General features: G+C 44.0%; 1 protein-coding gene across 1 annotated transcript in view; it reads left to right on the top strand.

The window, feature by feature from the left end:
• The window catches only part of LOC126457949 (uncharacterized), a 55,727-nt gene that overhangs the window by 13,396 nt on the left and 27,063 nt on the right, over positions 1 to 15,268 (top strand). The window contains exons 2-3 of the mRNA XM_050094680.1: positions 588 to 716; positions 3,596 to 3,632. Of these exons, the coding sequence (XP_049950637.1) occupies positions 588 to 716; positions 3,596 to 3,632 (166 nt within the window). The remainder of the gene's footprint in view (positions 1 to 587; positions 717 to 3,595; positions 3,633 to 15,268) is intronic.

Here is a 15,268-nt window from a genome sequence, read left to right as displayed (position 1 = left end):
CATCTGTACTGTGGGACGGAGACAAGCTGGCGGTGGCTCCATTACGCTCTGAGGATATTTTACGTTGGCATCCATGAGTCCATTGTAGCTCGTGCAAGGCATCATGACGGCCAAGGCGTATCATACAGTGACTGAGGACTACGTACACCACTTCGTGACGATCATGTGCCCCCCAGCTCGCCAGATCTGAACCGGAACGCCCACATCTGGGATGTGATTGAACGTGGCGCCAGAGCTCGTCGCCCCACTCCCCGCAATTAACGGGACCTAGATGACTTGTATGTGCAGATGTGGTGCAGCGACCTACCAAACCTCACTGCTTCCATGCCATGACGCGTCGCCGCTGTATACATCCAGAAGGTGGACTTGCCGGCTATTTGGTAGGTGGTCATAATGTTCTGGCCGACCAGAGTATACAGGTAACTTATTTCCTGAACAATGCATATTTCAGAGTTGTGTCAAAAAACGTTTCCTCAGCAACAGTTGTCCAGAATGTGGACGGTATTTATCTGAGGTCTAAGCTGCTACATCACGCCACTTTCGTATTAGCTGTAAAGTATATACCTGTAAGCGTATTTTGTCTGCAGGCGATCTGCTACGTACTATGGACGCTGCTCGTAGTGGCACCCCTGGCTGATGCGGGCATCAGATGCGACTGCTCCATAAATGGTGTCACATACAGCCTCGTAGGTATCAACTGTGCCAGACCTAACACGGTGAGTTTCGTTTCGTTTCTTTCAGTAACTCTAGTTGCTCTCACTATATAGGGGCAACAGAAAATGATACAATTTTTGTATGTTACTTCCTATTACAAACATCACTGGATAAAATAAATTCAGAGTTGTCAACCAGCCGTATGAATAACAGTGATACAAATAATTTGATGAGATTTCAATTTGAGCTCTCCGAAACCTAAAGACGTAAAGAATAGAAATAATTGTTAAGTTCATAAATCCTTTCATTTGATATGCATCTGACACAATCCTTAAATTGCATTTTCACGTAACAACCACTGCACATTTTTTGAGTCAGTATAGGGGGACCTGTTTCGTCCTAATGTTTCGACGACAGTATCACCACCGTTTGGGCTTCACAGCTGTCCGCGAAAGTCTTCCCAAACGCGTAGACAGGCAGCTTTGAAGGCTAATTAAGACTTTTCGTGTGAAATGTAGACTCTACGATGGGCGCATCAAACGTCTTTGAGTACGCAGAGGAAGCGGCTATTCGGATAACTTGCGGCTTGAATATGGCTCTGTTTTAGGTACGAACACCCTAAATACAAAGGTGTTTAATTGTCTGCTGTGGCGGAACAAAGACTAAACAAGCTACCCCTGGAGAACTTCCGTTCTTGAAGTGAATATAATAATGTACACTAAGTAGTAGGAACAGAAAACTGAAGTGAATATGAACGAAGTCCCAACTATCGACTGGAATATACAGAGTTTAAACGATAAGTGCTTACAACGTAAGAAACTGGTGTTTGTAAAATCGAGAGAAATAAATTGATAAAGAACACGTGTGGTCCATCAAGCCGGAAAACAGAAAAATTGACCACCTAAGCCATAACATATGAGTGCCGAGCTACATTGTTGCTAAAATTGTCCTTGAATACTACTTGTTCTTGCACTTACAAACTATAAATTTGACGTTTATGTAAATTTTACGTCAAGCTATTCTGACTTTTAACAGCATAATATCAAAACTTAACTTGCTTTGTTTCTCTGGCCTTCTTACTGCAAAACTATTTTCTTAAGTTTAGATCGAATTATAATTGTAATTAGCTTTTACATAGCGTTTAAAAATGGCCGTTTTTCTTTCATTGTACTCATGGGAAAGTTTAAATTAACGTTGCTATCGAAATAGCCGACTAAGTCGGAGCCGTAAGATAGCGAGAGACTAATCAAAATCTCGGACAGAGTGCATACGCAGTAGCTTAGGTGACTTTCGTAGGCGAAATTGAGGGTGTTTCCTCGGCTTGACAGGCCACAAGTACCCTGTATCAAATAGTTCGCCTCCACAGTTGTATGTTGTAAACATTGACCGTTTACACCATGCGTATCACAAAAATCGGCTAGACGCCAACGGTGATGGTGTTTTCACTGCCGTAAAAAAATAGTTAATGTGATTATCACATAATATAAATGTGAATAACCTCGGTAAAGATAAGCAGTAAAGGTGAATCAAATCGATTGTTTTTATAGACTATCTGTCATAGGAGCCATGGTAGCTCTTTTATCAGCTATGGAATGGAATACTATCAAATCTGAAATTAATTCGAACAGAGAGAGAAGTGGCTCGTGAGGAAAACGCCCTAGATCTCCCACTAACTACGAGGGTAATCCCAAAATTAAGGTCTCCTATTTTTTTATATGTACATAGACCTGTTTATTTCTACAATGGTTTACATCAGTTAACAGCTTGAACATTTAGCTATTTTTCGACATAATCACCGTTTCTGTCGATCCATTTTTGTAGACGCTGTTTCAGTTTTTGTATGCCCGTGTCATACCAGCTAGCGCCCATGCTGTTCAGAAAGTTATTAACCTCTTCCTTCACCTCGTCGTCGGAGCTGAATCGCTTTCCGGCCAAATGTTCTGTTAACAAAGGGAACAGGTGATAGTCACTAGGCTCCAAGTCAGGACTTTAGGGTGGGTGGGTGGTTACGTTCCACTGAAACTGTTGCAGGAGAGCAACGGTTTGCCGAGCGATGTATGGGCGAATGCATGACAGATGTTTTCAAGTTCATACTCAGGGTGTGCACGGTCACTAATTCCGTGAACCACTAGCAAATGAACCTTGAGAGGGGGCTAATGATAAATAGCGCATGAAATACATTTGGTCATATACCACAATGTGTGTTATAGAGTCAGTCATATTTTTGCGGGGTTCGTAGCTTCCTCAGTTTGTGGACATCGACGTTTTTTGATAATAACAGACTGAAACAACTAATGTTGGCTACTGCAGCTCGACGGTCTAGTAGCATGTATGAAAAAAATCACAATAAAATATATTAGTAATTATCACTACTGTAAGACGTTTTCTAGTGATGATATTATTCAAATTTATGTGAAGGTCAATGTAATTATTATAGCTTAAGAGGGTCCGGGGAGTACCAGTTCGTTTCTCGTCAAGTAGAGCATGGCCTTCGACATAGAAATTAAATCGATTTATCTCTGATGTTTAAATTTAATCGGTATGTCTATCGACTAAATTTGTACATGACGGTCTTTCTGAACTGGTTGTTCAATATCTGAAAACCTCTGGACCCTTCGTAGGTACGGTAAATGCATTGTTCTCCACAAAGGAAAGAAAAACCTATTATAGTTGTAGGGTTTCTCAAACCAAGCTGTAAGCTCGATAGAGATTCATACTTTTCAGAGCGAAATATACAGACATTCAGAGGTGATAGTCTCAACCATTTACTGTATCTGTTTGTTTGTCAGGAATGAGAATGTGTTGACGATAGCAAATTATTGGTGCTTCTTAGCCTATCAGTTTCCCATTGTTGTAAGAGTGCCTTCAGTGCACTGTTCATCTAGTGTAGGTAAATTGATGTTCCACAAGTCGACTAACCATGTTTGTTTACTCTTTTCAGACCGAGAGCGTTAATAAAGCAGTGCAGTGTGAGAAAGGTAATTCATTGCGTTGATTGTTTCAGTCTTATTCGTGTATAGTATCGTCATGTAAACATTGTCCAGCGGGAATTTGCAAATAATGGTGTTAGTATGCAGATATGGCACTTGTAGTCGTTTAAAACGTGCAGAGGATCCAAATGCTAATGCTGCATGAAGCTATCGTTCTAGAGTATTTTGCAGTTAGGAAAAGGAGAGAGAGAGGCATATGTTGGTCGCCTCAATACTTGCTTCTGGTTTGAAATAGATCGGAAAACCCAACAATGTCATACTTAGTGCGCCCATGAGACAGTCTTCGTTTTCCATTAATCTGCCGGAAGTGTATGTAATTTATGTCAGTACTCTTGTTACTGTTCGAGAGGAAGGAGCTGTGAGATGACAGAACTGTCTCTCCTTCTCCGTTCTGCCTTTCATGCTCATCATAAGACTACAAATACCACTCAATGCGTTGCTAACCCACACTACACAGGTACACAACTGATACTTCACAAACGTTTATAACGATCCAGTCACCCTCTTCCCTGTCCCCTGTTCCCAAGTATTGCGTTCTCTTGACGTGTGTTTTTACGAAAGTCTGATCACGTCGGTGAATCAGAGTGATCACGTCGGTCAATCAGAGTGACCTCGGTATGGGTTTGTCTGTCCTCCGTAACGTCCAAATTAGGACTCGCGAACCCAGCAACGATACTACAGTTTGAAAGCAAATCCCAACAACAATATTTACAGTTGATTCATTTTGAACTAGCTAATTTGCCTGAATGAGTTTCAATTTGGCTATCGAACTCTTCTTAAGCGTTTAGTATACAACTATTGGCTCGTCAGATTTAGCAACAAGGTATTTACCGCTCTTCACGGCTAACCTTGAATTATCGTTTTGATAATTTATGTTTTCCACGAAACGTAGTGACTGCACTCACCACTGTAACAGGAACCTTGACTGAAATCACTGAGGAATTCCTCCTGAAATTAAACTCTACTATTAGCTACTTACGATCGCACTTGTTAACGAGATAAATTAGAAATTTAGACCTGTTCATTCAACTAGGAACAGTTATTTAAGATATGTTTGAATGAAGTTAAAACTTGCTTCTACGAAGCAGAATGAATCTGGCAAGATATTCATTGACTTCCTTTCCTTAATTTTCAAAAAAACATTTAAAGTTAATATTTGTCATTTCAGTAAAGTTAATATATTCTTGAAACTTTAAAGAACTGACTTCAGGAGCAAATTAATTTTGCTCCAGTACTGCAACAAAGCGATGAATCAAAAATGTGTAATATTCATTCTCATTAAATTCGCTACAATATTGCAACTGCAGATTTGAATGCAGGAAGTAGTCATTCAATTTTACATATAATTAAACATCACAAGCTTTGCATATAAATGTCAATTTATTGACGAAAGACACATTTTATCACAGTATGTGTTGAATTTACTCTGGTTCTCCTTTTGGAGGAATACCATATAAATAGTCTGTAGTTTGCCTTGTTATGAACAGTGCAGTTGAGGATGCGGTGCTAAAAACACTTCTGCAAATTCTTCACGTCTCTAGTTAAAATGATATAACTGCCCTTATGACGCCTGCTTGAAGCAAAGTGGTGCAATCGTTGCAACACTGTAAGTTAGCCTGGTAAGCTAATATTCATGTTTTGGTTTCGTAGCTCTTGTATTTTTTCCGTGTTTGAAGTTATAACCAAATGGTTCAAATGGCTCTGAGCACTATGAGACTTAACTTCTAAGGTCATCAGTCCCTAGAACTTAGAACTACTTAAACCTAACTAACCTAAGGACATCACACACATCCATGCCCGAGGCAGGATTCGAACCTGTGACCGTAGCGGTCGCGCGGTTCCAGGCTGTAGCGCCTACATCCGCTCGGGCTTGAAGTTAAAAATATAGGCTATGGTTTCCGACTTTTATACATAACACTGATTTCCCTTGTTACCCAATTATGTTTCGGCATCTCATGTGTCATTATCAGCGGGTTCTGTTTATTGACAGATTGCAAAGAATGAACATAGTTGGCTTGTAATTGATCCAACAACATGAGGCTTATAGACAGCTGCCTATGTAGGACAGACAATGCGTACAGTGGAAGAGCGTAGTACAGAATATCAACGTTTCACTTGCCTACTGCAACCCAGTAAGTCTGCAGCTGCGGAACATTGTATTTCTAACGGACATTCAATGGAGTACGGCAAAACTTCGATTTTGGCCACAGCAAAAACTTTTTGGAACTCCATTATCAAAGAATCCGTTGAAATACGCATTGTGGGAAATCTAATGAACCGTGACAGTGGTTACCAATTGAATATCGCATGGAATCCCGTCATCTCCGAAATTTGGTCGAGACGAAGATGCCAGAAGACTTCGATAGCTGCGGCCAGCGACGATAACGACGGCAGCTGAGTATTGCAGTTCCACCAGCGAGGACGCTGTTTCTGGGCGTGTGGCCCTTCAGTCTCCACGACTGCAACGCATGCACGGCAGTACTATCAGCGCACTATATAAGACGGAGCGGAAAACGTCTTCGTCATCTGCCTCACCTCAGTCTTCAGTAAGGCCTTCGAATGAATCCTCCCCCACCGTATCCATCAGCACCTTAATCAGCACCACCTTCTCCCCCTTAACCAGTGTGGCCTCCGACCTTCCTTCTCCGCTGAAGACCAACTCCTTAACCGCGTTCACCCTCTCTCCCTCCAGCTTAACTCCCGTCGCTCCATCATTTTTGTTTCCCTCGACCTCCAAAATGCCTATGGGCATGTATGGCATCCTGGTCTCCTCTTTAAACTCCAAACCTATGCCCTGCCTATCTATTTTGTCCGTCTGGTCGCTTACTTCCTCTCGCACCGTCCTTTCTATGTCACCCTCCACAACACCAACTCCCATACCTATTATCCCACTGCTGGCGTCCCCCAGGGCTCAGTCCTCTCCCCTCTCCTTTTGTATATGGCTGATATGCCCAAGCCACCCCCCCCCCCCCCGTCCACCTTCTCCAGTATGGTGATGACACCACCTTCCTGGCTCTCTATCCTACCCTCCAACGGTCCCAACACAGCTTTCAAACCCACCTTTACCAGTTCACCACTTGGTGTAACATGTGGTTCCTCCATCTCAACCCCTCCAAAACCCAGACAATCATCATAGGCTGCACCACCTGCTCCTTCTTTCTCCGTGATTTCTACCTCACCCTTTATGGTCGTCCCATCCAGCTCACCTCCACCCTGAGATACCTTGGCCTCACCCTCGACCGTCACCTCACCTGGACCTTTCACCTCCAGACCATCCAGCAGAAAGCCCATTCCCACCTCCGCCTCCTGAAAATCCTGTCTGGCTGGACTTGGGGATTGCATCCTTCCACCATCCTCTGCACCTACAAATCCCTCATCCATCCTATCCTCTGTTCTGCCAGTGTTGCCTGGATCTCCGCACCCACCCACTTTTACAAGGCCCTCCAAATCCTTGAATGTCATGTGCTCTGCCTTGCCTTCCGTATCCGCCTTCCTCCCACCACAGGGCTCTTATATGAACTCATCGCCGTCCTCCACATCTTCCTTTTCCTCCAACATCTCCACATGCTTCACACTGTTCACAGGCTTGATCCCCCTCCCACCCCCTGGTTTTCTCCTTCCTCTCCACTCCCCACCCGTTGCCGTGCCTCTATCGCTGTATTTCTCCCTCTCTCTACCTCCACACAATCCATCTCCTTCATAAGGGCAATTTCCAACGCCTCCCCCTCCCAGATGATAAACTTCGACGTGACATATACCCTTCCTATCAACTATTACCTGGCCTTGTTGCCCCTCCTATCCATGGCCCCCTTTCTCCTCTCCCCTCCTTCTCACAGAGCGGATTTTCCTCCTCCCCCTCTGAGACCCTGCATCCCATCCTCGCCTCTCTCCCTCCCACGTACCTCCCATCCTGGCCATCTTCGGCGCGTCCCCCTCCCACCTCCCCCCTCTCTTCCCCTCCCTCCCCCCCTTCTTCCCTTCTCCGTCATCTCCTTGAGCCTGGTAGATCCTCCGTTTTGATTCATCATCAGTGCACCACGTCAGTGTTGTGTTTGGTGCTGTTCTCCTGCACGTTGAGAGGTGTGATTTTAATTGTGTGCTAGCCTTGTACTTAGTGTTACTGTTAGTGATTGGTATGTGCTACGCCATCCGTCGATACTTTTATGCCCCGATCATACTGCAGCTTGTGTTCTTTTAATTGTCCCAGTTTGTGGTTTTTTGTGTGCGCTACTTTTTTACGGTTTTTATCTCCATTTTACAGTCGCCCCTTTTTGTCTATTGTCTTCCACAACTGTGCGGCTGGTCCCGGCGGAGGTTCGAGTCCTCCCTCAGGCATAGGTGTGTGTGTTTGTCCCTAGGATAATTTAGATTAGCAGTTAATTCCCATAAGGTTTCACAAACATTTGAACATTTCTTTTTCTTCCACAATGTTCCCCATTTATTAAATCTATGTACACCATGTTTTCTCCTTTATGTTATTTGTAAATGTCTTCTATTGTATGTTCTATGTCTTTCGGCTGAAGAGCAGCTCCAATAGGGAATCGAAGTACAACAAAGAAAAAAAAAAGAAGAAAAAGTCTTCGTCAGTCCTCGTTCGGCTCACCTGAAGATGGCTGGCAGTTGTCCTGCCGAAATATCGTGCAATGAAGTTTACGACGACCGGTTGCAAGCCCGAAATCTTTTTGAACAGCTGATAACTGTCTGAGACTCCTTAACGCAGAAAATTTAATAAACGTATTCTTCCAATAACATGTGCACATATTAGTTAGCACAAATAGTAATGTTCTGCCGAGTGCTCAAGAAACGCCGTCTCATTATCACTGCTGATAGGCTACCGTCACTGCTCAGTCTCTCTACAGTTAACTTTTTTTTCACATTAACGCTGCAAGGTCACCTCTTACCCTATCTCAACACTGTCCGCTGCCTCTGTATTCTACGGCTGTTCGCTTTTGCCGGGTCGTTATAATTAAACTGCGGCTGCTGACAGAGATCCAGTGTGGACTGTAATTATCGCACGACAGCGAAATTTATCAGATACTCTAAGGCGTTAAAGCGGAACCAATTTACGCTGGTACAAAGAAACTGGTTCCATTTTTAGCCACCAGGTGCGAATCTGGCGCGATCAATTCAAGAAAGACGTATAGAAATGTTTCCATCTGTAATAGATTAGAAGCGGGACGTGGGCAGAAAAACCAAACAAGTCAGAAAGGCATGATGTTGATTTTATTATTAACCGCCGCTTACAATATTTATCCAATATGAAAACCGGTGAGGTCGACGAGAAGCTGCACCGTTAAAATGACGTGATCAGCAGCTGCTTACTGCAATTTCGGTGAATCTGAGAACTGTGTTCCTTCAGATCAGGTAGCAACCAAACGTGTCCCTGGTAAACGAGTTCTTTTAGATGTCTCCAGAGCCAAAAGTCACATGAATTCAGATCAGCCGCGCGGGATTAGGCGAGCGGTCTAAGGCGCTACAGTCATGGACTGTGCGGCTGGTCCCGGCGGAGGTTCGAGTCCTCCTTCGGGCATGGGTGTGTGTGTGTTTGTCCTTAGGATAATTTAGGTTAAGTAGTGTGTAAGCTTAGGGACTGATGACCTTAGCAGTTAAATCCCATAAGATTTCACACGCAGTTGTTGAATTCAGATCAGGTGACCTTGCAGGCCATGGATCCGGGAAACGCATATAGATAACACGTTTGTAAAAGATTGCATGAAACAGATGTTTCACTTAGCGAGATACATGAGGTGTTGCCTCGTATCGCAAGAAAACAGTGGTTTCTAGACAGATGCGCTCTTCCAAAGCAGGAGTCACATGCTGCACAAGGGTGGTATCGATAACGTGCAGACATTGCGGTGCACCTACAGACCCTATGGATAAATTCTCCCTAAAGAAGAACGGACCGAGAATAACGATGCTTGTGAATCCACGCCAAACAGTCACATACGGTAAGTGCAATGGCTCTTCGTGCACAACACGCTGTTTAACACATCCAGAATTCGGGAGTTCTGTCTATTGACTGTACCCTGTACTGTAAAACGTGCGTCGTCACTACGTAGTATATTGCCTGGCCACATGTCATCAATTTCGACCCGTGCTAGAAATGGAAAGGAAATCCAGAATGTTGCTGAGGATCATGATGTTTCACAGTTGCTGCCCGGCTGGATCTTGTATGAGTACCAGTGTAAAATAGACCGCAAAACGTTCCGTACTGTTGACCATGGGAGAAACAATTCTCGTGGCACTAGATGAGCACCAGCAAAACCTGGGGCAAGTACAGCATAATCAGTAACAGCAACAGCAATCTCGTCAATAACTTCCACCAGGACTGGACGCCTTCCTCTTCCAGGAAGCTCACCCATGTTTTCAAAATCCATTATAATTTTCCTTAAACCAATTAATAACATCCGGCCCCTCCTCAGACGTTTCAGTTGCGATACTCTTTCAATGCACCACTGTAATTGCTGTCGTTCACGTTAAACAGTTTCAATAACTGCGCACGGTCTGTCTTCTCTATAGCTATACTATTCACTAAAGTTATGGGTTATTAAATGACCACGAGGACGTCATGCCGCCTTACAAACAGTGTAAGGCGACAGATTTGCACTTGATGTCCGCAACTGGAACTACATTTTTTTCAGCACAAATTAGTTCATGATTAACGCGTTAGCATATCTACCAAGTTTTGCTGCCATACGATAATTACAACCCACACTGGACCACCATGATTAAACCTAACTAACCTAAGGACATCACACACATCCATGCCCAAGGCAGGATTCGAACCTGCGACCCTAGCAGTCGCGCGGTTCCGGACTAAAGCGCCTAGAACCGCTCGGCCACCGCGGTCGGCTTAAGTGTATATCTTATTCTGTGTTTTACTCGTAGTATATTTACTAAATTTCGTGCGTGTTTCTCAATTTAAGAGGTTTAATCTCGCCTTTTTGAAAGTGTAAATTCATTCAGTGTCTATCGCACTTTTCGCTCACTGAACAGCTAGCTAGATAGCTCATTAACGCAAGAACGTCCATAGGTGACGCAGTAGGAGGGTAACAAGTTGCATATCTAGGATTACCTGCTTTCACTTCTTCGGTTAGTCTTGCTAGGATAGCTAGGATGTGTGCACGCTGTGTGCGGACGCAGGAGGAGCTGGCCGCAGTTCGCGAGCAGCTAAACGTGCTGTTGGCCACTGTCAATCACCTCCAGGCTGCTGCTCGGGGTGTAGCGGTGGCGGAAAATCGGGTGCGTCGCATGGGACACCTCAGGTGCCGCTTGTGTTACCCGCGGGCTATGCTTCAGGGGCACCTCCTAGTGCACCCAACGCGGTGGATCCGCCATCACAGCAAGGTGGGTGGCGGATGGTAACACGTTCGCGGCGCTCGAGGCGGAAAGCTAACGTGGAGACTGGCCGCCTGGTTTCGCCCATTCACCCTATGAGGGGACAGGTGGCCGCTCCTTCAGCGGGATCCGGGCAGGCAAAGGGGGCAGGGGTTTGCTAATTATTGGGAGCTCCAATGTTAGGCGCGTTATGAGCTACTTAAGCAGATAGCATTCAGGATTGGAAAGAAAGCCAATGTGCACTCAGTAAATCTGCCAGAGTTCTCATCCGAGACGTGGGGGGGCCTGGCCTGTGGCTATCGAGCGTACAGGGTTCAATCTCTCGCGTATTGTGGCTCTTGTCGGCACCAGCGACGCCTGTCACATGGGTTCTAAGGCGATCCTCAGTTCTCACAGGCGGCTGGCGGAGGTGGTGAGTACTGCTCGCCTCAGGTGGGGGGTGCAAAAAGAGCTCGCAATTTGCAGCATTGATCGCATACTTTATTGGGGGCCCTTTGGTTTGGCGCAGAGTCGAGGGTCTAAAACAAAGGCTTCATCGATTCTGCAACGGTCTAGGCTGCAGATTCCTAGACCTGCGTTATCGTGTGGGTATTTGTAGGACTCCCATTGATAGGTCAGGGGTGCACTATGCAAAAGAAACAGCTACTCGGTTAGCAGAGTACTTGTGGAGTGCTAATGAGGGTTTTTTAGGCTAGGCAGTAGTTTGAGGTGCTCTGATGAACACTTGCTGGTCGATATGCAGCAAGGGAAGTCAAACAGCGTTCGGAATAAAGGCACTTCGGCCGTCACAATTTTATTAGTAAACTGTCGAACTATTCGTAATAAAGTTCCCGAATTCACTGTTTTCAAGGAAACTTATCTCAGCGAAGTTATTCTTGCGACCAAGAATTTGCTGAAACCCGTCGTGGGAGGCTCTGATATATTTAGCGAGCTGTGGAGCGTATATCAGAATGTCAGTTAGAGGCCATAGGAGGGAGAGTGTTCATTGCAGTTGACAAAAAATATTGTCTCTATTGAGATCGAAGTAGAGCGTGACAGTGAAGTCATCTGGCCAACCGGTGTAGATGAAACCAAGTTCTGATAATTAAAAAACAGACGTGATCGCAAATTTCTTTTAATCGGAGTGGCTGGTTTCAGTCCTTTAAGGACTGTCTTCAGACTCCAGAACGGCAGGTGGACTTCCATGGAGCATGTTGTGCCGATCCACGACGCTGAACTGACTGTCGTGTAGATAGGGCGCTGGTGTCATCCGTTCTTGAGTACTGCTCGAGTGTTTGGTATCCGCACCAGGTCGGATTCAAGGAAGACGTCGATGCATTTCAGAGGCGGGCTGCTAGATTTGTTACCCTAGATCTGTTACCTGTAGGCTCGAACAACGGCCATGTTACGGAGAAGCTTCGGGAACTCGAACGGGAAACCCTGGAGCGAAGGCGACGTTCTTTTCGAGAAACAATACTGAGAAAATTTAGAGAATCGGCATTGGAAGCTGGCTTCCGAACGATTCTACTTCCGCCAAATTAAACTGTGTGTAAGGACCACAGACATAAGATACGAGAAATCAGGGCTCATTCGGAGGCATATAAACAGTCGTTTTTGCCCTCGCTCTCTTTGCTAGTGAAACAGGAAAGAAACTGATAAGTAGTGGTATAGTGTACCCTTCGCCAAGCACCTTACGGTGGCTTGGGGAGTATCTATGTAGGTGTAAAAGTGTATGTAGAATGCCGTTTCCCCATTTTCGCCAAAGGCAGTGACTTTTTGGGACTGAAAATAGAGATACACGTTCGCCATCATTATTTTATAGAGTTTTATACTGTATATTTTGTTGGCAAAACTTAGTTAATAACTTATCTATAATATTTAAAAAGCATCTCGTTTTCAAGTGAGTTATGGAATGGTTTCCACTTCACAGCGACGTGTGCACTGGTTGGAAACTTCTGTTAAGCCGAAACTTCACATCAGCGCACACTCCGGTGCACATTGAAAATTCATTCCGCAAACAATGCCCTAGATGGTGACTACACAATTTCTCCTATGTATCGTTTCTTCCAAGAGTGGTAGTCCTGCAAGTTGTGCACAAGAACTTCTATTTGGAAGGTGGGAGAGAAGCACTGGCGGAAGTGAAGCGCTGGGGGTGGGACGTGATTCATGTTTGGGTAGCTCAGTCGTACAGCGCTTGCCCCCGGAAGTGCCAAGCTCAAGTCACGGTGTGACACTCAGTTCTGACCTGCCAGGAAACTTCTTAATAACGAATAGCTCATAAGAGCTTCGGGAAACACTAAAGCATTGTGAGTAATTACATCCCAAATAACATTCGTCGTAAGTTAGAGTATACAGAATACTTTTATTCACACGAAAAACTGCAGCATTAATCGATTGTGGCCACCATAAAGTTCAACGGATGTTAATGAAAAGGCAGAGTTAATATTATGTAATAATACATAGGACTTATGAACAACCACTTGCATTTATCGACTGTTGTTGATTTATTACTATCCAAAGAAATATTACAGATCTGTATATAATTGTTGGTGACTGCCGGTAAAAGGAGAAATACAACGAGAAGGCCTAAGTCATAAAATCATCTCCTGTTACCCGTACAATATTGAGCATTCTATTAAAAATGCGTACCACATTGGAGAGGCTACAGTCCTGTCGTTTGGCACGTAAGTCTGCCGTATAACGTGAACTGGAACCCACTGCCTTTTTATATGTGCCACTCAGAAAAAAATGAGAGTTTACTTAACGGTATTTTCTGCGATCAGGACGAGGTACATGAGTTTATATTCGAAGACATACCAGTACCGATGTTCCTCACAGGCCATCATATCAAAGCTGAACAGTGAGTTCCTTCATTGAGGTGAAATGAAACAAATAACATGCATTAGAAGCGCAAAGCTTGCAAGTAATGTGACACGCAGTTTGTGACGATTAATCAACAATAATGAGAGATATTTGTGACTACAAATGAATAAAGTACACAAAGCGAATTTAAATTCGAATCGTGGACATGCCCGTTTTTAAACTTTCGTTATGATAAGGGTTTCATGATCTTTTAGACATGATTGCAACAAATAAAAAATTTCGGCTTTCATTTCTGACACGGATTTTGTAAACACGGTATCAATGAGAATGAAACATATTTCTCATATGATAAAGCAGATGATTATCCGCCACAGAAGAAAATCCATAATTTTTTGAAGTACAATCTCGGCAGTAATGACAGTTGGTGTATTTTAACTCGTCGTCTGGACTTTCTGGGTGTGTGAAACAGTCATTACGAACGGTAGAATAGCCGACTCGTTGGTTGTTTAGTGTTGAGAGAACCTCGCAAAGGGGCGCTCACAGGGGAAACGTGCCTTCTCATCACTGATTTCGTCCAAGGTAATGCTATTTGCAGTGCATGACCAGAAACGAAGGTCACTGAAGTGGGAGCGTCAGGTGGCCAAATGTTTGGCAAAAATATAGTATTTTTGGCGCACATAGAACGAGGTATGAACCATTTAGGTTCTCGCAGTTTCCAGTCAGCGGCTGTAGCAATGGTAACAATACAGAACGGTAGTCCAAGGGCCGTTGGTTCGAGTCTCTATGCGGAAACATTTTTATTTCCATTTGACGGTGTGTACACTGCAAATAAGGCAGGCAAACGAAAACTTTGGACTGCAAATAAATTTCCAGTAAGGGAATTTCCATGAGGGTATTTCATGGAAAAAATTAGATTATCTTATTATTTCAAATAATAAAACAGAAACAGTTGCCAGAAATTTATTTCTTATTACTCACTCACAAGTAGTTTCGTGACCATAAACCAATATCTTCAGGTGAAAAACGAGTGAACCTAAAGAAGATATGAAGTTTACAATTACCTTTACTGAATCAAAGTGGAGCAGTTTCTTTACCAGATGAGGACTACGGATCTTAAATCATGATTAGATCTCATGAGGGTAAATAAGAAAAGTTCCCTATCTCCCAGGTTGAAACTGGCGTATAAAAACGCACCCGTCATCCATAAAATAGCAGAGGACGCAAGGCAAGACGAAACCCTTAAAATAAAATGATGGCAAGTAACGAATCCAAAGAAATGGACAAGAAATCTGGAGTAGATCCAGCTTACCAGCAAGTGGAATGAGTTAACCACACTAAACGTTGCTACGACACAGGCACAATACATACTGACGAGGGAAGTCTCTCGCCTCGAAGAGAAATTCGGCGTAACAGTTGCATTAAGAAGCTTTAAGTACCACCGTGATGAGGATGGTGAAAGCATTCGATTGTGTTACTCATACTTT

This window comes from Schistocerca serialis, chromosome 2, assembly GCF_023864345.2.
Source record: "Schistocerca serialis cubense isolate TAMUIC-IGC-003099 chromosome 2, iqSchSeri2.2, whole genome shotgun sequence".
Lineage (NCBI taxonomy): Eukaryota > Metazoa > Arthropoda > Insecta > Orthoptera > Acrididae > Schistocerca > Schistocerca serialis.
This window is presented reverse-complemented; position numbering and strand designations above follow the sequence as displayed.